Source organism: Cyclopterus lumpus, chromosome 8, assembly GCF_009769545.1.
Source record: "Cyclopterus lumpus isolate fCycLum1 chromosome 8, fCycLum1.pri, whole genome shotgun sequence".
NCBI classification, from domain to species: Eukaryota; Metazoa; Chordata; class Actinopteri; order Perciformes; family Cyclopteridae; genus Cyclopterus; species Cyclopterus lumpus.
The window spans coordinates 13714544-13740568 of NC_046973.1; the positions used below are offsets into that span (position 1 = coordinate 13714544).

Here is a 26025-nt window from a genome sequence, read left to right on the forward strand (position 1 = left end):
ATGAAACACACTTTCTCTCTGACAGAAGCCATCGAGACAGTGTTTTTGTCACGTGGCTCACACTTTACTCACCGTTAAACGTCAAGCGCTGCCGTGGCAACAGTTTGACGTTTTTTTACAGCCGTACATCTGAAAGGATGGGGGGGGGGGGGATCATCCAGCCTATTTTCTATAATGCTCCATCCTGCCTTTTTTCATATCCTAACTCAATATTTAATGTCCGACATGGATTATTTAGCGTTATGTGTCTAATTTGAATCTCACTGAAGATAGATAGATGTCGTAAAGTAGCTACATGCTGATGATAGGTATTTGTGTGCCGATTGATTAGGCGACTTAAAAATAATCACAGACGATCATTAAGTCCCGTCGCAGGCAGCATATCAGTAATGTGGAGGCTTCGGCAGACCAGCGGGGCAGACTGACAGGGAGGAGCTCCAGTCACAACAGCAGGCAGACCCTCCCAGCGCCGCGGAAGGAAGCGGAAATAAACGTCGCAAACCGTATGCTAGTAGCTCCGGACTCCTCGGACGGGGTGTAAGCGACATCACACACACACATCGGTCGTTGCCTCCAAAGAGGAAGCAGGGAGTGGATAATCACACGGTAGGGGCTTTCGCTTGTTACGGTGGCAGCGTCAAAAACGGAACATCTCGAGTGGTGAGTTTCTCCCCTTTGTGCTTCCTCCTCACGTAAAAGTTGTGCTGCTACCCCTCTTTTTTTTCACGACGCAGGCTAAGTCAAGTTCAGTTACGTTAGCTGGGCTAACTAGTGCCGCTAAGCTAGCAACAACAGCGCGCTATGAGAGAGAGAGAAAAAAAGAGGTGTTTTCTTCCCTTTTCACATTTACCCCAACGTGAAGCCTAAAGCACGCAGGCCTCGCGCTCCAGTACACGCCACATGCCGACTTCACACCGGGACACTCCGTTCCCCGTAACGTTACCGTTGACTCGCCCGTTAGCGCTGCGTTGATACGGGGGTATAAGTTCAGCAATCGCGGTTATTGTCGTCCGACCGTTAGCCGGCGTGCTAACCGCTCTAGCGTTAGAGAACACTGGGCGCAGGCTGTTCGCTGGAACCGAATCGACCCTCCTCGCGTGAAAACAAGAGACAACAACAACAACCGCGGTTTAATACTCAACTTTGGACATTACTACACGTTGAATGCTGCCACCGTATCGACAGCGAGGAAGCACGAGATGGTTGTACATTCAGGAGGATATATCTCCCCCCCCCCCCCCCTTCTTCCTCCTCTTGCGCTTTCAGCTTCCCTCTCTGTGTCCTCGTCCCAACTAGCATGACTTCTGTCACTGGTGTGACCCGGGGTTGAGTTGTTGACAGTCGTGTTGCTGTAAACAATGGCTGCAGTCACATTCTAGGGCTTAAAGTTGCCGTTACCGTCCAGTGACTTTCCTAGAAAAAAGAGCCCTGTGTCTTTCTAGCTAGCATGGACACACAACCAAAACAATTAAATCCTGAAATTATTTGCTGGATAATGTTTTCCATAGTTTGTAACACTTTTTTGTTTGTTTTGTTCTCCTTTTTTTTTGTTTTTTGGCATCTGTTTGTCTGTGGTTGAATGGCCTTTTATTCGACGCTTGGCTTGATGAGTGTGAACCCGTTAGTGCTGCACTGATGGCATATTAGCAAACTTTAACGAGATAACGTGGCTTTATCCATTTAACCCAGCAGCCGCAGGTTTAGCCGGTGTATCACTGTCGGCTCTGCTAAAGTAGGCTACTGACTTATCTCTGTCCGGGCCAGGTGGCTGGCTGGCTGTCATGGTGCTCTGGAGGAATTGACATTAATTACCGTGAATTGAACGTTGCCTGGATTATCTGCAGCTAGAACATGAAGGCCTTAACCTGATTTCACAAAGGTTTGCCAGATGACCATTAGTTAGGGTTGAGATATTTTCACACATTGTGTGATGTCAACACATGGTGAACATCATGTCTCATGATGACCGGGAATACAAAAAACAACATTTTATTAGACAAAGAGTCATTGCAATTAGTAAACTTTCAACATGAAGGTGGCACTATGTGATTCCGTCTTTTCATGCTGTTTTCATGTTCATTGTGTTTTACTTTACATTTGAGTCCGACTTAGTCCCACGTCGCTTCTTGTTTGCAGGTACCTCACGGTGACCTTTATGTGAGGTCCAAGCCCTAAAGGAGCGGGTCATAGACGGGAGGAGAGACTCGGAGGAAAGCATCTGGCCACAGAAGCCGGGGATACGCGTTTTTATTTTTTATTCAGGCCCCTGAAACGCGACCACAGCCAAAGCGGGTTTTCCAGCAGCAAACCATGGAGGCCATCGCCAAATACGATTTCAAAGCTACTGCTGACGATGAGCTTAGTTTCAAGCGTGGGGAAGTTCTCAAGGTAAGTGAAAACTATTTGATCATTTAATGTTAAGACTTGTCTGTGTTACTCAATGCTGGATTCTTTTTTCTTTTTTTGCTGTAGGGTTAAATCATGCGTAGTTAATCATCCTTCGGTCCGTCCTGTGTTAATACAGTTGAATTAAACGCATCAATCTACAGTGTTGGGCATGAGATCAGTATGTTCTTTTTTCAATTGTACTTAACATGGTCATAGATTTACTTGCCAGACATACCTGTCAAACGCAATCACACATTTACAGAAGAAAAAGGTTGGGAGACTTAACTATAACCTAAAATCCAGTTATGTGAATTCGAATTTTAGGCCAAGATGTTGTGGCTCATTGTGTACTCTCATTCTAACGGAGCAATGCTTGCGTGAAAGGGCTAGTGATTTAAAGAGGCAAAAGATGCTTCTTTTTTTTTTCGGAACATTTTTTTTACTCCATTATGAAGCATATCTCTAAAGTGCTCTGTTAAAACCCTAGGCTTGTCCAGATCCTCAGGCACGAGCAGCTTATTCAAAGCCTCACGCTTTCTGGTTTGCCTGAAAAGTGTATTTTTGACCTTGATGAGATCGCCAAGATATGAGAGTACAAACAATTTCCCTACGCAATGGTTTACTTTGGCTTTAAATGCAATTATCATAATCCCTCTGTTCGGAGTCACAGCAATCACTAGTAGGACGAAGAGGTGACAGCGCAGAGAAATGAGACGGAGAGTCGTACTTTCTACGGCAGCGTGGGTTGCAAAATACTTGAATAAAGTCAAACGTTAAAGTTTGATATTGCAGGACTTCCTTCTTTCGCACTTTTGGCTGAAAGGTCCGTCTTTATTTTGCTTTTAAAAATGTCCGCCTACGGTCAGGATGGTTCTCATGAAACACTTAAGCTTTTGGCTGACCATCGTACAAAGATGCATTAGTACAAAAGAACCACAAGAATCTCTTGTCCTGTTTTCATCATAAAAATCAATTGTTTTCACGGGCCACATCTGTTTTGCCAGACATGCAGGTTGATGGAAAATAGTTGTGGTGCAACCTAACGTGCATAATTCGCTCTTTTTAAAAAAAAATTTTAATATGTTTTTGTCCAGAAAAGCCTCCACAGCACAACTGCAGCTCGTAACACGGACTACTGCTTTTCTGTCCATGTGAGAGGAGACAGCTCCTGTGTTCACAATTCTGTAGGGTCAGATGGAGTACCTTGATTTTTATATTATAATATATTGACTGTTTTAACATAAGTCCGCTTGCCTGTTCTATCGGGGATGAGTGCTGCTTTTTTGCTGAATAAGAGATTTGAAAAGATTTCTTATCTCACCAGGGGGGGAGAGGGAGGGAGGGAGAGAGCGAGCAAGGCAGCTCAGGAAACACTGAGCTAAATCTGAGTACTTATTAAATTTGCATAGGAGATGCGAAAGCACTGTACTTTTCCTCTAATTTCAACAGCCAGTGGAAAAGCTCAAGCCAGATGGCAGAGTTCCAGCCAAATGTTAATGGGAAACGCCACAGAATCTCCTCCCTAATTGATACCGTTAAAGACGAGATGTGCCTATTGGTGCCAGGGTAATTGGGACTAAACTGCATCATTCTGTGACATGTGTTGAACGCTATCTAATGTTCCACTCAAGTTTCCTGACCCCAAATTGTACTCCATTCCCTCTATGTTGATTCTTGATTTGTTTCCTTCCTTGTAAGATGCCTTTTTTATGGCCTTTTCTCACTCTTTTTGCAGATGTGTCTGTCCCCCCCCAGCACGTAATGCCATTTTTCATTAGGACTAAAATAGAGCTTAATCGATTTTAGTTGTCAACTATTAAATTAATCGCCAACTATTTCGGTTTGAATATTATTATTTTTTATAAAGGAAAAAAAAAAAGGTCTTTGATGGCAGCTTCTTAAATGTGATTTATTATTTTATTTTTTGTTCCTCCTCGATGGCAGGAAACTGAATATCTCTGAGACAGACATCGCACTGCTGTAGCGTGACACTACTGTAGCTGCAGAAACTCCTCTCGGGTTATTTCTGGACAGAGACTTGGTCTGAAATGGGGAAGGAAAGCCTGCATGACTGTTGCCTAAAGCGCTGTCCACATTTCTTCCGAGTACAATTGTTGGCTGCTCTGCCCAGAGGACCTGGTACACTTTGAGACGCAATGAATTGGCCCAATGTTTGTCAGATACCATCCCCCTCCATCTTTATCCTGTTTTTGTTCCTCCTCACAGCCCCCGCCTCCTCCCCCACAGGTTAAGTTAAGAGAAACAGAATGGAACAAGCTCCTGTCAATCACAGGCTGCTCAGGTTGACCCAAGCTGCGCCTTGTTTGACATGTAAATATAAGGTTGAACGTCATTTTGGTAGTGTCTCCGCAATGATTTTGAACTAATTGACCGTTGTGTTCAAACTACTTCTCATGTCCCTCCATAATATGATGGCGTTTTACATCTTTTGCAACAACTTTTTTAATCTTTTAAGTGAGAAGCTAAGCAAATTTTTAGCTGATATGTGTGATTAATTATTGTAAAGTTTTACTAAAAACCAAAAAATACCAAAAACATAAGTATGCCATTGGCCTGCTTTTTGTGGCTGCTCAACATAAATTTTTCTGCAAAATGTCTCTGCATTAAAGACATTGAATGAATAAATATTTAGTAAAGCAACACCGGGTTGATGTCTGTCGCTCACTTTGCTCTTTGCGCCCCTGCTTTTTTTTTTACTGTTACATAACTGCTGTTTAAACATTCATAATACTAAACTAAATGTCTCTCCAAATTGACATGTATTGATTTTAGAAGTGTTCCGCGTAGATGCCTCTATTGACCGACGCGATGCAGCACGCCGAGCACAAGCGCGCTACGTCTCAAAGACAACGCTCCGGAGGTGGAGTGTGATCTTGATGGCTGCTTTTTTTTTTGCCTCCATCACCAGCCTTACGATGCTAATACTAAACAGCTCTGCTTTGGGGACAAAGGGCCCCTCTCATGAGAGAGAGCAAGCCAGCGAACGTCGCATCCTTTTTTTAGCGGCTCGCCGTTTTCACCATCGCCTTTGCTAACGCAAGCCTTCGCCTTTGGCTCACAGGAATATCTGTGCACTCTGTTCCTTCACTTCTGCTTTCATTCACAAGATCACAACCTCCTGGCGCACGCTACGGCGGGGTGGTTATGTTTTGTAGGCCTTTTCGCAGGAATGGTTGTCAGCAATGCATTCAGCGTACACCGCTGAGAGGAAGCCAGTGTGGTTTGGTACTGTAGACATCTCGGCTATAAGTATGATTGGCACCGGCAGTACAGCCACTTGCAGTTTGAGTGACTCATCACGACTCACTGTACCGAAGCCCAGGCAGCTCCGGCTCTGGCATAACGCCATACAGAAGTTTTCCCTTGTCGTTTCAATAGCTTTTTATATTAAAAAAAAAAAAATATATATATATATATATATATATATATATATATATATATATATATATATATATATATATTAAAGCGTTTATCTAATGTATTGTCACTCGGGGGGAACAAAAGGTTGTTTTGGGCACATGAAATCCCGTTGTGTCCAACTCTTTAATCATCCTGAATGCGCATACCCATGAAGAGGAGTGATTTGCAATCAGGACGTTCCTGTTTTGTTCCAGCAATAAGTGTGAAAGATGACAATTGTGTTAAACCATATGAGAATTTCCCGTCATAGCCAGCATTTTCATTTGAGGAGGTATGTGTGCGGATGCTTCATCTTTCGGGAGAAAGCTGCGACCCATCTTGTTTGTTTTTGCTCGTCTTTATTGACTTATACAATTAACTATTGGGACTAGTTTCAAGGAGGGCCTCGGTTACAGCAAATATCATATAATGTAATATGAATATGTCTTCACTGTCGCATAAAGAGCCCTGTTTACGTGACCTGTTGTGTTCTAATGGAGCAGTTTGACGCCGTAAAATCAATGTACGTCATCCTTCAACACAGTTGTCTCTCTGCATCCTACGCACATGTCACATGAGCATGAAGTTAATACTGATCAACCGGCCACATCTGCATCCGGTCCGATCGCACATTGCTGTTCGACCAGTTTTATAATCGAATCATCCATTTTTTTAGTTTTTATTCTTTTAAAATGCTTAGCCGAGTCTTACTCTGCTCATTTCTTTCTGTGTCAGAAAGCAGATCTTGCCCAGAGCACTGTGCACTTGTTCTCATTTCCTCCTTGAATAAATAAAGATTAACAGCCCTACTGTTGGACAGAATTAGCTCCTATCAACAGATCTTTGAACTGTGCCCACATGATCTAAGATCCACCTCTTCCAACGATACTGCTGTCGACGCGCTCGGATCATTTGTTGTTTGAGCCCCGTTCGAGTCCTCCGACTCCGTCAAACTTATATTGCGGCCACTAATGAAAAAGCGTGCCATAAAACTCCAATTTAAAGCCACCCCAGGAATTGAATGAGAACTTTCCAATGGATTACCAATTGAGCCGAGGCCTTTGTGGAGCATTAAGACGCTCCGTCGTCCTTTTATAGGAGGCAAACGTCCGCTCACAAAAGAGAAAATGTAAGCCATTATAATGCTGAAATGAAATGATTAATCACAATTAATAAAAGGAAAATGCAGAAATTTGATGAGGTTTGTATACAACCGGTAATGACGAATACAACCTAGACATTTTATATTTTAGAGTGTGTACATTACAGCATTTGAAGCTTTTGTTTCACCTGAGTTGTTTTTTTCTTTTCTTTGAGTGACTGGATTGTAACCACCACTTACCCTGCTGCCCCAAACCTCTCTTTAAATCGGGCTCTGACTCGACGTCAGCGTCTCCTCCTGCCTTGCGTGCGCGCTCACGTTGATGCTGCAGCTCAACTGTTTTCACATCCTGTTTGATGCGTCTTCCAACACCGAGCTACTTCCTGCATCTCCATAGCAAAACTCGAGCAATTCTACAGCGTGCACCCACCCACCACACTTCAGCAGCACAGGCTGGGTCCTCCCCTCAAAGCAGACAGTTTCGTGGTCGCCCTACTTGCATTAGCGTTGCAGTAGTTGGTCCTCAGCAAGAATTCGCTATTTTTAAGTCGCCCTGTGACAGACATCCTGTTGTCCCTCTTGAGGGGTTGCAATATGAAGGAAAATGGAGCTTTTAGCCAGTTGCTTTGACACTTCCACCCCACCCCTGATTAATGGTTCCCTCATTGCCTATTAGTGCTCAGGGTTTCCGGCTGCACGGTGGTGTAGTGGCTAGCACTGTCGCCTCACAGCTAGAGGGCCGCGGGTTCAATTCCCGGTCGGAGCGGTCCTTCTGTGTGGAGTTTGCATGTTCTCCCCGTGGCAGCGTGGGTTCTCTCCGGGCTCTCCGGCTTCCTCCCACAGTCCAAAGACATGCTGCAGGTTAATTGATCTCTAAATTGCCCATAGGTGTGAATGTGAGAGTGAATGGTTGTATGTCCCTACATGTGCCCTCGATGGACTGGCGGCCTGTCCAGGGTGTCCCCTGCCTTCGCCCTATGTCAGCTGGGATAGGCTCCAGCGCCCCGCGACCCTAATGAGGATAAGCGGTATTGAAAATGGATGGATGGATGGTATTGATTTCCCCCTCCCCTTCCACTTGACCGCTAAAGAGAGGAAGAGCTGCCTCGTGATGCCCGATTTGTCTTTTAAAAATCCCAAAACCTCAAAGACCCATAATCAGTCATTAGAGTCTGAGCGCCAATCCAAATCCCACTTTTTGATTTTTTTTCTTTCCTAAACATTATCAAGGTGGCCTCCATCCGACCCCCGCCCCCCCCCCGGCTTTTTCAAATGGAAAAATCCATAAGGTCAGGAATAAGGTGAACGCCTGTGCTCCGTTCAGTTTTGGTGTATTGCATCGTACAATTTGAAGAAACACAGGACTAAGGCTAAGCGACGTGTTATCGTCGATACTAGCTAACATGGCGTCCACGCGGCAGCTCATTGCTCGGCGTCCGTGCCGGTACTCCTGTTCCCTTCTCCAAACTGGCAGCCCGCAAACCGGCGTCTAAGTTTCCGTTTGTGTGAGTGCAGTGTTGACGATGTGCATCTGAAGGGTCAATACATCGCTGCTGTGTTGCTCTTTTTCTTTTGTACAGTTTTTTTCTTCCAGCTGAGAGTCCCCCTTCTTGACACCACCGGAGGCCCTGTAGGAGCTCCCTTGAATTCACATCGGAACAGACTATTTTGTTTTAATTAAGTGCTGAATCTCCTGAGAGAAAGCTTGGATAAGTACATTTCTCTGACTCTTTCTCTTTTCTAATTAACAGTGTGACCGTGTTAATGGAAGAGGTTTTTTTTTTTTAGGGCTTTTCTATGAAGTATAGCCAAAGGACAGTTGTATTAAAGGCTTACGGTCTTTAACACACGGAAGTAGTACAGTATTTCAGATAGCTGTTGCTCTTGTATGTGTACACAACCTGCATGTGTAGAGGATTTTTAAAGTGAAGCAGCAGCAGTAGCCTGAACGATGAGGGCCAAGAGGGAGGAGTAGTGACGCCACCACCAGCATGCTGCTGCTCACAAGGCCAATGGAAGGAGGTGTGGAGACTGCAAATATTGCCACAGCTCGGTAATGGAGGAGAGTGTGTTTGCACGAATCTCATCCTGCCTCTCCACCGTCTCGTTGTTGTGCTATATTGTTGTGCGCCCGTGTATTCCAGACGATCTGCGCCGAGTCAACATGCGGCAGCAGGCGGACGCCCACTTACCCCGGTGACTTCCCCGGCCCTAATGGCTGTCCAACTGGGCATGGGTTAATACGTGGCCACTCAGGCCGGATGCTCCCCCATGTCTGTGACCTTGCTTGCTCACAGCCTGTTCGAGCAGTAGCTTATGCAAAGAGCGGCAGCACAGGTGGTATTGAGGTTGACAGAGCCGTCAGAAATCTCTCATTCGCTACTCCACATTTTAAACATTGACTCTAAATGGTCGACCTCGCTTGCTAGCGTCGAATTGACATTTGCAGACACTTTGCTTTTGCCTCCTATAGAATGTGATTCATTGCACTGCATTGTCAGCAAAACGTTGCGTGCATATGCAGATGGGAAATTACTTCTTTTAGTTGCATTGTTGGAATTCATGAGCACTATATGTAGTGGAGATGTATTTTATACTGCAAGTTTGTACATGTATACTGTAGCGACTATAGTGCATTGTGTAGAGAGGTTTGCATCCCTCTGAGGTAAAAGCACAGTATTTTATTACATTTCCCCCCCCTCAATAATTACCTCAAAGAACCTCTGTTTATAGTTTTATAGCAGTGGGATCGCAGGTGAGGGCAGAGAATGTGAGTTGGGAGGCATGCCTATGAAATGCATGTGATTTTTGGTATGGCACGCTGCACCGAACCTGTGAAAAGGGCCCACTATGATGGCTTTTTGATAATTGAAGTGTCGAACATTTCCTGTTGACTAATTGATCACTGAGGTGACGCGTGCAGCTCTGTTTCAGTTCTTGGATCACGTACTGGGATGTAGTTTTCTTTTTCTCTTTTTTTTTTCCTCACCACCACTGGACAGTGTTATCTCTGTCTTATTTTTACAATGTAACACCTTTTCTTTGTCTTGCCACCAACGATTCCTGTACATCTTCTACATTATTTCTGACAACTTAAGAGCAATACAAAAAATAGAGGAGGAAGAGCGAAAATGCAGGTTAGGTGACTCATCTAATGTAACCATGACAACATCAAACAGTTTTGGTTATTCAAAATAATGAAAAGATAACTTTCTCCTTCACTGGATTGATGGGGTATCACAAAAGGGCATTTAGCTAGCCAGCTACTGCAGATGGACAGTGCCGTCCACAGAAAAGCTAGCTTGGCTGCTTTTGAGAAAGAGATGCCCTCATTTTATGTCATTTGCCCCTGAGGAGTTTTCCTAAGCTGATCACAAGGAGCCTGATTCTTCAAAGTGGTCCTCTGTCTTCTTCTTTCTCGCTCTCCGTCTCCCTCCCAGCTTCTGTCGCTTTGTCTTGCTTCCACTCTCTTGGTCGGTCCTCCGTCACTGTTTGCGCCTTCTTCTTGCTCCCGCCGTCTGTTTTCTGGCTGCTCTTCCTCTCTGAGTCAGAGCTGTAATTAGATCTCACTCCTTCTCATCGCCGCATCACTCCCCTCCTGATGTGCCGTTAAGTCACCGACAGCTGTATTTACCCCCCCCCAAAGTTCATAATTTTTCTTCTTGCCGTTTACCTCCTCCCTACTCGTCTTTGCTTACCAACCTGCACCAGCATGCGAGTGGAAAGAACAGTCCAGGAACTGATAAGCTACGTATTTCTTGACACAATCGAGTCGGTGGTGGATCGACAACTTTTTGGCTTCCACCGACTTCGGATTGGGCTCCACTCGTGTGCGTTTGGTTAATCTCAACAACAGCTGCTAAAGCCTCTCGTTTGCTTCAGACGTCAATAAGCCCATTCTTAACGCTATATAACTGTAGCAGTTTCTCCTTGACACACACACACACACATGTCCTAAGCTGTCACATCTGTTTACTGCACTACAGATTTTGTCGCTTTTTAAAATAAATCTTGGGTCATTAGAGGCTATTCTCAAAATAAGCTGCACTGAGCGCTCAAGCTGTGACGAACAACATCATGATGTAAGAAAGGATCCTCCCCCGAGCCTAAATTATCTACAGTATCAATTATCACACTCGGGCTGTTTACAGTCCGTCTGGTTTATCATCTTCTTGGGCATTATGACTTTTCAGGAGTCATGAGTGTTTGTTTAAAAAGATTTCATACCAACTACATTGTAATTCTTGGTCTGCCTATTGTATCCCTGGATACATTTGACAAAAAGATGGTGAAGACTTCAAACTGTTTTCTCTAATTTGATTACTTTTGATACCACACTTTCCCTGTTTAGTTTTTTTCCTTTTTAAATGAAAATAACCACTCGATAATGCGTGTTGTGGAGACGTGTTGTTTTTTCCTGGCAATAGCCATCCCTTTATGAACTCTGGTTTGAGAACCACTTCTGCCGGGTGTCCAACATGGAGTTAATCTCCTGCGTGAGGTGTTAAAATGTGTGTTTTGAAGCTACAATCTCCGCTGTGGAAGGGAGGCTCCCCGTGTGGTAATGGCCTCGAGCATTATTTTAATTACAAGAGTGTTACAAGCTTTCATTTACTAGAATCCAATGTAATCTCTTCCTCTGTCTTTCTGCATCGGGGTGGTACTCATCGCCTCCAAGTCTGCAGCCTCCCTGCTGGGAGCAAAGGAGGTCAACCTCATTTCCAAGGCTTTTTTTAATTTATTTTTTTTAAAGTGGTTTTGCTAAACAAAGCATAAAGTGAACTAGTGTGGGTCCTCACACCTCCTCCTCCTCCTCCTCCTCCTTCTCACCCTACAATCTGCTGTGATTCAAAATCTGGCTTCCTCTCCATATCCATCAGTATAGGGTGGTGCGGTTATAACACTTCCAGGGCATTATAGAATTATTACACCAATACCTTTCCCGTCTTTACAAAAAATAAAAAACTTGATCCCACAGTCCCTGCATACTGTCCTAAATACTGCACTGTTGAGGGGGTGACTTCGTTTGTGCCGCCTGTCAGCTCTGTTGCCACTACAGGGGTCACTTCTACTGCCAGTAGGTCAGAATACCAGGCCTCATATTCCATTCCTGCCAGACACACACACACACAGACACACACACAGACACAGACACACACACACATTCTCTCCCTATGCTGAGCCCGGTCCTCCTGATGGCTCATTATTGTCTGCTGACTGACCTCCACATCCGTGTTATGTTTGGCAGCTATTTTAAATTTAGTTTTCAGATGTGATGCTTTTTAGTTGTAGTCATTTATTTGTCCTTCAGTCTAAACATTTTTTTTTTTTTGTTCCAGGTTTGATCTGAGAAACCTTTTACTTTCACAGTGTTTTCTTTCTTAATTTTTTCTTTTGTTTTTATTTAGTCTTAGTCGTGTGTCAACCTCCGGTTTTATCTTGTCATGTTGGGCAGTGCGGACTGCCCAACATGAAAACACAATATATGTGTTAATCAACTACTTGAACCCGACCTGCAAACTTTATACATTACACAATTGTCAGGACTGAGACAGAGGACAGTGTCTGTTTGTTGGGGTGGGAGAGAGCGGGAATGCAAGGTGTTGAATAATAACAATACATTTTTGTATTTGTGGTTTGATGTTTGGGTTCTTTTTAAAAAAAAAAAGTTTATTTCCACTCAGATTTGGTCCCACTGGCTTTACCTACCAGTGGCTGGTTGGGACTTTTGCATTTGACCAGAAACATTGTAGTATCTGATAATCCTCTGCGGTCTGATTTTGAATAACCAAAACTGTTTGATGGTTGTAAATAGACAGCACGCGGGTCTCTTGCCTATTGTTCTCAATAATTGTGGTGGCAGACCCAACAGGCTTTGGCCTCGGCGGTTCCGATGAAGCTTTAGCTTGTCTGTCTTTGTCTGACCTGGCACACGCTCAGATTAACTCACACTCCGGTTAATCCCCGCTCCTGATTTATTGCAATCCCATGTGGTCCGTGCAGACGTGCGGTTTATTTTGCATCTTGTTTTTCCTGCCCCCGGGCCGTTGTCTCCCTGCACCGTACCGCTCTCGCCACCTCCATCTCGTGTTAGTCAACGCTTAGTCAATCCGTCCTTATTCAATCGTGACTTCTTGAGCGTGGTTATTTCCCTTCGTCCACATACTTAGAAAGAAAATCCTTTTGTACGACACCGGCGTTCAGGTTTCGGTGGTGGTGAAAGGGGAAGATCTGGATTTTAATCTAATCTCCTCGGAGTCATCACTTGCTCTCGTTTGCTCTGCATTCGGTGTAAACGGTGCACATGTAAAAGTAAATGTAGGATTACTTCATAAGCCCCAAATAACCCCCGGTATAGACCCAACTGTAGACGGGGAAGGCAATTTATGTCCTTTTTCTTTTCAAGGAAGAATACTTAAACGTGATTACAGACCGACTTCTTATTCGAGGACAGAATAACAGAAATGCAATACCATTATGTTGCGACCGTTTCTCCGCATTGGCCTCAATAGCGACGTTGAAACTGTGCAGCCCTGTTTAGCAGATGGACAGACATATTACATATTGTATGATGTCATGATTTCACAGAGACATACTGAGTTGGCTGTGGTGGACCTGTGTCTTCTGACTGGCAGCTACCCGTGTTTAGTGTCACACATGGGTCTGTGTGTGGAAGTGCTGTCATATTTTAATATTTTGTGTGTGTGTATGTGAGAGAGGAGGGACAGGGGTGGACGACGTCTACACTGGCAGCTGTGGAGGAGATAATCCCTGGCCTGGACCTCTCAAATAGAAACTCCTCCAACTATTGTGGCTCAATCAGATTAAAGAGACAACAAATCTTCATAGAGAGCGAAAGAGGGAGGGAGGGGGGGAGGGAATGCACATCATCCACAATGCTGGCTTGACTTGGAACACAGAGCTCAGTCTGACACAATGCTGCGGTTGTCTCTTCTTCTCTGGTTTAAATAAAAAAAGCCAGCCAAGCAAATATTTTATTTCTGATTCTTCCTCGGGGGCTTCCATTCTTTCGGTTTTGAGAGCCACTGTACGCATTTGTGTTCAAATGTTCACTCCGAAGGCATTCCTATAAGCCGACCGTTTAACTGATTGAATTTGAGCATACGGTCTCACTCTTTTTTTTTTTTTTTAGTATCCCTTTCAGAATAAGTTTAGCAAAACATACTTGCCATGTTGGTTTCCACAGTTGGGATGTTGTGAGTGTAAAGGCACATTTTATTTTTTTTACATTTTAGTTATTGCACAGATTTAACAAATGATATAGCGCGATAATTAGCACTCTTTGTTACTGCCAGGCTAGTTGTTTCCAGTCTTTATACCGGACTAAGTTAGGGATGCTAGCATCATATGAATGGATGCTATTGGTATCAATCATCTCATGTAGGCTAGCTGGAACCTGGAAGCAAATTGATGATGATACTCTTTTTAATAGAAGGGTATTAAAGTGTGGAATTAGTGGAGCGTTTGATCCAACATTTGCCACTTAGTGCCTTAGCTGTCTGCCCCTGCGCTGCAAACAATAGACGCCATGCTAAGTAAAATAGTTTTTGGCAATATTTTTGAGTTATGTACAAATCTAACTGTATACATAATTTTGTAACGCTATTTCAACAAGGCTTAACATATTAAAACAGGCAGTGTCTAGATTTTGTCCTAATCTTCCCATATCGTATTTTCTTCACCGATACCAAATCCCATTATATGGACTGGTACCGATCTGATACCAGTGCGTTAAGACCAACAAAATTAATGTACTCATTATTTTTGAACAGCTGTATACTAATGAAGCATTACGAATGTGACATGCTGTCGATACTCTCAACAGAAGGAGAGACATTTTGTATTGAGCTGGAAATTGATGATGTACACGTGTCGTACTTGTTTGTTTTTAGTGGCGTGTTAAGAGCCGCGCTGCAGTTCGCCCTGCTGTCGGCATCGCTGAGGCGCGGTCGTGCCACAACAACACAACAGTGCATGTGAGCGTACGTCCCACTGCTCCAAGGACGTGACCCCAATCTGCTTCCCTTGGATGTCAGCTGGGTTTTACCATGTTGCAATATTGCAGGTTTGCATCCGGAAGGAAGCCTAAGCTCACAAAAACAATGTAATCGGTACGTGCATGTATTGATGGACTCTAATTCTTCTTCCACATCAAACATTGAAAGTTCGATTGGGATCCCCCTAGCACCGACAGTGGCTTGGGAAATTACTCTAAAGCATTTTCGCATTTCATATAAGGCAATACAGTATCGCGGCACCTGCTGTGCTCTATTGAGTGTGTGTGTGTGTGTTTCTATTGACCATAATCTCTGCTTTTATCTTGCGGACATGTTGCAACCAGTTCTTATTTTCATAACTGCAGAGTCAATCTGCTCCACAACGGTGTACTGACTTGATGCCAATCTGTCGAGACTAATTCCTCCAGTCGGGGTGCGGGGTCAACGGCACAGCGCTGCTGGAGCCGGTGGGTTTTCGAAAGACACTTCAGAAGGGTGGCTGCCAGCCAACAAAGTCGTGAGGATGAAGCGTTGTGACTGCTTGGCGACTCTTACACCTACAATACTGTAGAAATTGAACAGCCCGTTTGGGGGCTTTGTCAAGGGAAATCGGTGGAAAATATTCTAGACATTAGTTTTTTTTTCTCGTTTTTAAAAAATGGTATTTAAAAGATCCTGTCTACCTCGAAACTGAAGCCGTAGTTTTCGCTCTCTTCAATGCCACCAGACTAAATATTTTTTTACAAAAATAGCAATTCCTTCACGCAGAACATGCCACTATAATACAGCCCACTTCAAAATATCCCTCTCAGTTGTTTCCAAACTCAGCGAGTGCTTGCGTTGACTTTTATTATTCATTACCTTATTGACTAGCGTACCTTGGTATTCTACATCACTGCTTTTTACTAACGGCCGCACAAAAGAAAGAGTTATACGTGATACGGTTATAACGACACAATTTACTGTGGTTTCCTCCTGTTTTTCACCTACCTTTTCAGCCACGCTGATGTCGGCCTGTCGGCCCATCACTCTGGTTCCGACAAATATCTTGAGCGCTATCCACTGAATCGCCAATCCATGTTGTCCAACAGGATGTCTACTACTAACGTCGGTGATCCGCTGACTTTTTTTTCCAACACCATCGTTGGCAGAGACAGCCATGATCCCCAGACGACCCCGTGTCTAAGTTCTTCCTTTACAGCGCTGCCGTAATAGCTGTAGACTCTTTGTCTTGTAACCCTTCATGACCAGCAGACCACGAGCCGCTGGTTCTTAAAGGCCCGCGTGGTGTGTCAACACGCAGCCCGGAGGCTGAGGCCCCTTTTGTGAGATTCTGGGCTCAGACGGTCTCACATTGAATGGCATAAGCACACTCTTCCCATCTCTTTCTGTGTGTGTGTATATATGTGTGTGTATATATGTGTGTGTGTGTGTGTATGTATATATATATATATATATATATATATATATATATATATATTCATTCATTCATTCATTGTCTCTGTGTGTGCCATACATACATGTATACACACACACTCCTCATTTCAACCTACTGTTTTTGGTCCGAGGCCACTCCCTGATCCAGTAATGCAGGGTTAGCAGCTGTGGGAGGTCAGCGACAGCTGGCATTCTGCAGGCACACTGGAGCAAATAGACCTAGGCCACTCACACTGCACAGGGGCCAATTGGACAGCTGTCTTGGTGGGAAATTATGAATTTAAGCAAAGAGAAAGAAAAAGAACGGTGTTCAGGGAAACGCTTTTGAGTGTCATGTGCATCAAGTCAACAGTCTTTTTGTCTGATGTTTTCTGCCAAACCTCAGCTGAATTAAGGCTTGTGTGCCTACCTTCGCCAAATACGTACAAGTGTATATTTATTTTATTAAATCATGCAGATGAGTTGTGATCTTGACTCTTCTGAGTGAAACTGAGTCATTCCTCAGCACAAGTGTCCATCTGACTGTATGAGAGCGCCGAGCTTAATGCGAGCCGAGCTTCACTTCAAGCTGCTCCAGGGAATCAAACGAGTGACAGCTTGGTTGTATTTTTTAATTTATTTTTCTCCTCTTCTGTAGCTCTCCAGGTGTCTCACCCCGCTGATATTTGGTGGCCATAAGCTGAGGTGTCTGAGATCCTCGAAATGGGCTTCTGACTGCTTTTTGCAACGTTATTCAGACGAAGGCTGCGTGACTCGCCGCCGTTGCTTTAGCGTTCCTCTGAAATGTGTACATGTCTGAAGCGTTGAAACAAAGATTTCACATTAGTGTGGGACGAATATTGCGCAACCCTTTTCCTCTTTATTATTTAGTTATGGTCCCCCTTTTTTTCTTGTTTGAATGTTTTTTTCTTTTTCTATTAAAGGAACACTTCATCCACAATATCTCAACTTAGGCAAGGGACGATATAAAAAAGGTCATCATTACACTGGCCAAAATAGTTGCTGTTCACGAAATGATCCCGATACTCCTTTAAAATATGCTTTAATTTACAAAAATGCCACTGAAACATACTCTAGTCGCTTTATCTTTACAGATACTTTTCTTTCTTTTTTTTTTTAGCAAGCAAGCAATCGGTAATCTCAACCCATAAGGTCCCCATTAAAGAAAATATTTAAAAAACATCAATCCTGTATTTCAAGTTATGAATTGAGCAACGGGCCACATGGGCAGCCTTTATGTAGATGCTGCTGTGTGAAGGTTAATGTTGCTCATAAGTGCGCTCCCACTTAGACAAAGTGACACTCTCTTATTAACCGGGACACACGCCAATGCACCGGCAGCCCAACACGCCTGCACCCTGAGCCGCCCTCAGTCAGACATGAACGCCCTCACAGCTGTCCGGGTCATGAGGCATGCCCCTAAATGGGCCTCTGGCGCAGGAGCTCGCATGCAGATGCCTTATCAGCGCTTTTAATTGGAAGAAGCGTTTGAGATACCTTTTCTTGTTTGTTTTTTTTAGATTTCGCCCCGCTGTTAGTTTTGTTAGTTTCCCAATATTTGCCAATCAGTTCTCATTTCAGGCACCTTCTGAAGTCACAGGAAATTGAAAGGGAAAATCGCTCAAAGGTTGATTACTGTCCATTGTTGACATTTGTGCGCTAACTTGAATGTCGTCTCCTCTTTCTCTCTCTCTTCTTTGTCAACACCAGGTATTAAATGAAGAGTGTGATCAGAACTGGTACAAGGCAGAGCTAAATGGAAAAGATGGCTTCATTCCCAAGAATTACATAGAGATGAAAGCCCATCCGTAAGTATTGTGTGTGTGTGTGTGTGTGTGTGTGTGTCGCTCTCTCTCCCTCTCTCTCTCTCAGAGGACATTACCTCTGGACCTCCTGTGCTCGGTGCCAGATTAGCTCTCTCTTTAATAATGTGCCCCAGGCCTCTTACACTTAATTGAATATTGACCTTATTGCATCATTGCTGGGTTGCGATTAGATGTACCTATTTATTTTTACAGTTGGGGGGGGAAGAGATGTCATTGTGTTGGTCTTTTTTTTTCCTCTTTTTTTTTTTTTTTTTTTTTTTCCTGTGCCAGTGTAAGGAACTCAAGTCCTCATGGTGTTTATTATGATTAATCAATATTTAGCTGTGCCTCATGTATCTGTAACACTGAGCCTCTTATAGTCATCATAACGAATCCTCTCAAAGGGTGTTGAGGCTTCCCGTACTATAGAGTGCAACGCTTTCTGCAACATTTTGCATGACAACCAGCAAAACGTGAATTATTTGGATTAGTGGCCTGAAACAAAATGGTTAAAAAAAAAAAAGGTTATTCTGGAACCGCAGGTAGATCCGTCTTTTATCGTCTCTAATTAGCTCTCTGATAACATTGTAGAATTTTTTGGATTGGATTTATGGATTTTGTTTGGTTAGCAGACTGCGTGAATTGAGACAAAGTTGGAATGGTTATCAATATCGCCGCCAACAACGCCATTGGGCGTCAGTCGTCACTGCCTTCTTCCGCCCGTGACGTAAAGTTCACCCCTCAGACCGATCAATCGGATTAATCTGACCCCCGTTGACTTGTCCCAACCGTGCCAAAGAGAGCAGGAACCGGCAGTGCCATTTTAGCAGGCGCTGCATGAGCGGGACCTGGCATTTCTACTCGGGAGAAGATCTGACCTGGAGCAGGGCTTTGTATTGCAAATGCTCTGTTCCACCGCGGGGCAACAGTTTGTGAATATTCTTCTTCTATTGAAACTTTTATTTCAGCGCACAATAATTCAGCACGGGCCTCAGGCTGGATCCCAGAAGAACTCCAAATCACGGGCCGCAGTGGTTTGCGAGGGATCGGCTAATGCCGGCCTGCCTCCGTGGGCGCCGTTTTAAAGTGTGACCACATCCTGGGACGTCATCGAGCGCGACCTCTCCCCAGCCTACGTCTGGTCTGGGGGGAGCTAGAAGAACATGCTGCGCTATACTGTGAAATATGTTTCGGGAGATCATTTCACCACCTTGTTTCTGGGTCGAATATAGATTTGCAGTAAATATTTGTTTGAGAGAAGAAAAAAAAACTACCGACTCGACGTGCGTCGCTGCCGGATCGAGATTTGGCCATTTCATTATTATTATTTTTTCACCTTTTTGTGTAACGCAGCCAAGATGCCATCTTTTGGCTGACTGTACTTTTTAATTATTTACACAAGCGAAGAGCTTCTTCTGGCTTTGTCTCCCGCGCTCTGCATCCGTCTTAATCACTCTCACTCATTCCCTCCGTCGTGTGTGTGTGTGTGTGTGTGTGTGTGTGTGTGTGTGTGTGTGTGTGTGTGTGTGTGTGTGTGTGGGGGGGGGGGGGGGGGGGGGTCTTGCTCAGTTCTGCGTGAGCAGCACATACGCAACTAACGATGAATGTATGCCACTTAAAAGTGATGGAAAACTGCATTTAAAACCTCAAGTTGAATCTGAACGGCACACCTCAGAGTGTCCGGAACGAATGTCTTTTTTAATTCGGCACAAGACCGCATCTTGGACTCGAGGCTGAACCGATTTTTAAAAAACGATTCAATGGTGACAGAGTTCGCAAAACACGCTTTGGGCAAAAATGCAATCATGTTTATGCTAGTTATTAATTTCATTCAAATAGGATTTAAAAAAAAAAATGATGCAGTGATGACATTGTACAACAGACATGGCTGTAAACTGAAACCTGGTTGCTTGGCAGAGGAATACAATTCTAGTTTTGTTTGCTTTCCCACTATAATTAGATCATGACTAATCCACTTCCTGGTTCACGGGTGGACAGTGCCACGCCACGGTACTGGCCAATTACATGCGGAACCTTTTTCCTCTTACTTTCTGGTGTGACATACAGTACTGTGACTCTTGAAGTATGTAATTGTGCTTTTACTTTTGACTGGGCAGCTTGGGGAGTGGGAGATCAGTGGTTAGCACCTTCTCCACAACATTGACTCCTCAGGTCAAAGCTGTCAGCCAGCAGGAGGTGTAACAAAAAAAAAAAAAGTTTAGTCTGTGAAGGACAAATAAATGACTACATCTGAAAAATAAATTTAAAATAGCTGCCAAACAGTGTTTGTGTGTGTGTGTGTGTGTGTGAAGAAGAAGAAGAAGGCTCACACACCCCTTCTTCTCTCTGCCTCCCGCAGGTGGTTCTTCGGGAAGATCCCGCGCGCCAAAGCCGAGGAGATGCTAAACAAACAGAGGCACGACGGCGCTTTCCTCATCCGAGAGAGCGAGAGTGCACCGGGAGACTTCTCCCTCTCTGTGAAGTGAGTAGCGCCGCACCGATGCACAGGAAAGAAGAGCATTCACGCCCCGCTCTGTTTTCTATAAATATATATGCTTTTCGCCTTAACCGAGCATCAGTGCGCCGCTTCCTTTTACAAGTGATCAGGTTCATCTGTTTCCATTTCTCGGTATGACTGAGTCATCGGCCGCTTCCTCATTCTTGTGCAGGGCCCAGTGCCGCCCTCCGGTGGTCGGAGCCCACCCGTTATGATTCCCGTTGTGTGTCGGACATCAGCCCTGCTGGTACTTAGTGTTTTAAGCTGACGCACACGGAGCTTGTTTCCTCTCTCTCTCGCTCTCTCTCGACGCTAAGATATGGATCATAATTACTGTCTGGACAGCCCCAATTCCACTTAGTCATGGCAGTAACAGACTGACATGCAGTAGCTGATTCCTTTGACATTTAATGCATTTGATAAGCAAGACTAATATCTGACTTCTCCACTGTCTTTATTTAAATATGTGGGGGGAAAAACAACTGTAAATGTCTGTCAGACTGTTGCTGGAGATGACCCCCCTTCCCCCGTCCTCATAGTTTTCCTCTCTGTCACATTGTGCAGGTTTGGAAATGACGTCCAGCACTTCAAGGTTCTTCGCGATGGGGCTGGAAAGTATTTCCTATGGGTGGTGAAGTTTAACTCCCTCAATGAGCTGGTGGACTACCACCGCTCCACCTCAGTTTCTCGCAACCAACAGATCTTCCTGCGAGACATAGAGCAGGTCCCCCAGGTAAGAATTGAACTTCCTAAGGCTGTACTCTTAAAACATATATATATATATATATATATATATATATATATATATACACACACACTGTATTACTTACAGTAGATGTAGTTGCAGACACAGCAAAAAATGATTTACAAACCGCCAGGATCCTTTAAAAAAAAAAAAAAAAAAAAAAAGCGGTAGTTGTAACTTTGCAGTAAATGGGAATTGCTGGACTACCGCTGCCCCCATCGGTAGTTTCTTTTTCTCAAAGGTCCCACAATGACACGAACAAACTAACCCATCACGTCAGTCAGACCGTACAGGTTTAATGACCTTTTTACACAATGTATTTTCTTTTCACGTGACTACATACATACATACATACATACATACACACACATGACATGACCCCCTTGCTAAAGCTCCCTTCTCTTGACTGCGCAGCATCCCACATATGTGCAGGCGCTCTTTGACTTCGACCCCCAGGAGGAAGGAGAGCTGGGCTTCAGACGCGGGGACTTCATCCAGGTCCTGGACAACTCCGACCCCAACTGGTGGAAAGGGGGCTGCCACGGCCAAACGGGCATGTTCCCCCGCAACTACGTCACACCTGTCAATCGGAACATGTAAACAGTCAGACCATGTAGACGACGACGACAACAACAACCACAGCAGCAGCAACCACCACCACCATCATTGTTCTTGATCTCATCCTGCACCCCCCTCCATCCAACGCCCAACCACCCCTCCGTCCCACCATAACAGGAGCAGACGGGAAGAACGCAAACAGCTGAGAGAGAGAGAGATATATAAAACAGGAGTAGTGCTGTCGTAGGCGTCGCCTTGTGGGCTGCAGCTGAGCAAAAATCAACTTTTACTTGTGCTGAGTGTTCGCCCACCAAGTGAACGCCTCGGCGGAGGATTGAGCGGCCTTTGAGGGAAGTCAACGCAGAGAAACTAAAGGGTAGTGCACCAACCGTGAAGATAACCAAATGATTCTCCCGCTCCCGCTGCTGCTTCTGTCTTCTCCTTAACTTCTTAACATTCTGCCCTTCTTATGTGTCTTTTTTTTTTTCTTCCTTTTTTTTCTTTTCTTTGCCGCATGTTGTTTTAATCACCTAAATGAAATGCCTACCGATAAATCCCTAACTCTGTTTTAAAGAAAAAATGTTTTAAAAAAAGAAGAATAAAAAAAAAAGAAGAAGAAGAAATGGTTTTAAAAATGTACAAAAAAAGATGCAATCTACAGTACTGCAAGTTTCCATGTCTAAGATCGTTGGCACGAGAGCATTGTACATCAGCCTTCGGCTGTATAAATAAATCAACTATAGAGAGAGAGAATCCATTTTTTAAGAATATATATTATATATTTGTATGTGTTTGTCTGTTTTACCTCATCACAAATTGTATTTTTTTTTTTCTTCCCCATTTATAAATTATGTTGAATCTTTTGTTAGTCTGGATAAGACATAGGATTTGCTGAATTGTCACTCTGTTTCCTTTTTTCTTCTTTCTGAATCTGAGGGCTCTCAGATAACGCGGAGTGATATTTAAGGGGTCAAGTCCATTTGGAGAGGGTTCCTCTTGCCTGCAATGCAAGGAAAGTAAAGTTAGTTCTCCGTGGAGAAACTAATCCGGTCGGGAAGCTCACGTCGACCCTCGAGTACAGAGCCACGAGGCGCTGCTGTTGCAAAGTGGTCAGCCACCTTTTTTTTTTTTCCAAAGCCAATGTATTTATTGCAGCCATTTTTTACTCGGGCGGTGAATGTAGCTGACTTGAGTCCACAGACATTAACAAGGAGGGAAGCGAGGTCGGAGAGCTGAACTACACAAACCATGCAAAGGGATTTAAACGAAACGAAGGAAAGGCGGTGACGCGCTTGACACGTGCTCGGAGGATATGTGCTGCTAGTCCACCTGCACATATTCCCCCGAGCATCCAATCGGCGCGCGCGCGCACACACACACACACGCGCGCGGGACGCTCTCCTCCTTGCTACACCTGCACGTAAGCAAAGAGGCCGAGTTTGGTGTGTGTGTGTGTGTGTGTGTGTGTGTGTGTGTGTGTGTGTGTGTGTGTGTGTGTGTGTGTGTGTGTGTGTGTGTGTGTGTGTGTGTGTGTGTGTGTGTGTGTGTGTGTGTGTGTGTGTGTGTGTGTGTGTGTGTGTGTGTGTGTGTGTGTGTGTGTGTGTGTGTGTGTGTGTGTGTGTGTGTGTGTGTGTGTGTGTGTGTGTGTGTGTGTGTGTGTGTGTGTGTGTGTGTGTGGTCACCAGTGCGGATCCGCAGCGGGCACCGATTTAACAGTTCAGAAAACTGAGAGATTGTCTTTTATGCTAAAAGTTGAGAGATCAGCTTTAATTATGTAAACGTTTTTGTTTTCGTTTCTCTTTTGTCCAATGTGGTGTGTGTGTGGTCAAGCACTTTTAAAAAAAAAAAAAAAAAAATGTATTAAGCATTTTGATTTCTTTGCGTGAGTATGTGTGTGTGTTTTGTTCACCGTGTTTGTGTTGCTGTTTTCTTGTTCTCTCTGGATAGTGCCTTTCTCTCTGGTGTTTCAGTGTCTCCGACCTGCTACTTTGAGCCCCCCCTCCCTCCTACTGCAGTGAGAAACCGTGTATATAATCCAACCTGTCCCATCCGACAATGCCCCCCGCCCCCCTCCTCCCCTTCTACATCAACCCGCCTTCACCTTTTATCCTCACCAACATGGAACTCTTCTTATTTAAGTGTCTCTCGCCTTGTCTTACCTAATGATACTGTTTTTTTGTTTTGTTTTTTTTCAATTAATAAAATACAATTATTAAAAAAATGAGAATTATGTCTTGTGGTCTATATACTTAAGATACAGATTTACATCCTTCATGGACCTGAGTGTTGAAGCCCATTTTTGCCAATGAGATGGAAAAACAAAAACAAAACCTGGAAGTCATATTGAGAGTTTCTCCAAATACTGACATGCGATCAGTACATAACATGTATTTGTATTCCTTTTTTTTTAAAGTTAAGATGGCAGTAGGGCTATGTATCGGTACGAGATACCTAAAGATAAGGACCAAAATAACCCCAGTACCGAGAAGTATGGAAACTTCTTCAGTTGATGCTTCATGTGACGCTCTCCTCTTTATTTGTTATGTCACCGACTGTCTCGAGCAGCCGCCGTCGCCGTGTCCTCTTTGTAGCCCTCTCATCTGGAATGGATGACATCGGGCTGCCACGGTGCTTCTCTTCATCTTTATGAGATGTAATGTCTCCTCTCCGTCAGCGTGCATCATTGCTGTGCACTGGGCAAATAAAAGCATATCAAATGATACGTCTCATAATAATGAGATGCTTTTCTATAAGGCCAAAGTTGCCATACGGTGCTGCTATAGTAGTTGTGCCAGCATTTAAAGCCCGCTGCGCTCTCCACTTGTTTGGGCGCATTAAGACGCTTTGAGGATTTGCAAGCGAGTGGGGCTTTTGCTGCGGGGATGAGAAGATTATTACCCGCGTGTGGACTGGTGACCTGTTTGTGCCAGTCCCCCGGCGTCACAGTTAGTCAGTGGTGGTATCGACAGTTTAGTCCAGACACACACACACACACACACACACACACTGGCGTTGCTGTTCATCCCCGTTCCCCCGTTTGTGGGAATTATCCATCATAACATGATATGGCTATTTAACGTGTAATTAGCCTGTGTATTGCAACCACTGGATTGATTGGTTGTTCGCTAGTCCGTTACTACTGCATCCAAATGTCCCCCAAGTACCTAAAACACGACCATCCCGTCTTTTTAAACTTCAGATGTGTATTCATTCGGGCTGATTTAGTTTAATGAGACCCGCACGACCCATCAGGTCGTGTGTGGTACTTCCCTGCCGCCTACTGGCGGATCTCCACACTACTGGGGGAAAGAAGTCAAGATATACTCGTGTTGTCAACTCAGTGACGTGCCTCCATTTTTTATTCATCAGAGGAGCGTGCTGAATGGGATCAAACACTACATTATAAGTCAGTGGTGGTCACGTTTTCGGGTGTACATTACTGAAGTATATCCTGCATCCTACACTGAAACAATAAGGTAGCAACTTAGATGTTCTGATACAGACAATATGATTTTACGTTAGCTTCTAATGAAAGCTTGGTCTCCAACAATGGTTAAAAACTTATTTTTGGATGTGGTCTCTATAAATAAGACTACTAGCAGTGTCGCGGACATAAGGGGCGCTGTTTTATTACTTTGAACCGTGAAGGTGGTGATACCCAACACTTATTTACTGCTTTAATAATACAATATACAGAACACGTGTGTATATAAATGCATTATATTTCATCGTTTGATTTCAAGAATGTTTGTTGCTAACGTGATAAATCCACATCAACATTTCCACAGTAAAAATGATACACGTTGTCGGCAGGATTCGAACCTGCGCGGGGAGACCCCAATGGATTTCTAGTCCATCGCCTTAACCACTCGGCCACGACAACTGATACACATGTCGGAGGTAGTAAAGCTTCTATAGCCTAAATATGATACGATAGGTTTATAATATATGTAGTAGTATTAACACAAAATGTAATGAATACGTGATAGACTGATGACGTGATAGTTTTACTCAGCAGAATAGCTAGACACATCCAGAATATAAGCATCTATATG

At 44.1% G+C, this 26025-nt stretch overlaps 1 protein-coding gene and 1 non-coding gene across 2 annotated transcripts; one reads left to right on the forward strand and one right to left on the reverse strand.

Moving 5' to 3' along the window:
* Positions 1–90: 90 nt before the first annotated feature.
* grb2b (growth factor receptor-bound protein 2b) lies at positions 91–22580 on the forward strand. The gene is made up of 6 exons (XM_034538819.1): positions 91–660; positions 2137–2388; positions 18076–18173; positions 20530–20652; positions 21232–21400; positions 21827–22580. Exons 2-6 carry the CDS (start codon positions 2311–2313, stop codon positions 22010–22012), a joined length of 654 nt encoding a protein of 217 aa, XP_034394710.1. The 5' UTR covers positions 91–660; positions 2137–2310; the 3' UTR covers positions 22013–22580.
* Positions 22581–25771: 3191 nt separating this feature from the next.
* Positions 25772–25853, reverse strand: trnas-aga. Its single transcript has one exon. It is a non-coding gene; the product is annotated as a tRNA-Ser (tRNA).
* Positions 25854–26025: the final 172 nt, after the last annotated feature.

Excerpts from the sequence above, each read along its gene's own strand:
- grb2b (XM_034538819.1), top strand. The coding sequence starts at position 2,311 with ATGGAGGCCATCGCCAAATACGATTTCAAAGCTACTGCTGACGATGAG. Across the intron at positions 2,389-18,075 it reads AGCGTGGGGAAGTTCTCAAG|GTATTAAATGAAGAGTGTGA; the intron begins GTAAGTGAAAAC and ends TGTCAACACCAG. Across the intron at positions 18,174-20,529 it reads ATAGAGATGAAAGCCCATCC|GTGGTTCTTCGGGAAGATCC; the intron begins GTAAGTATTGTG and ends TGCCTCCCGCAG.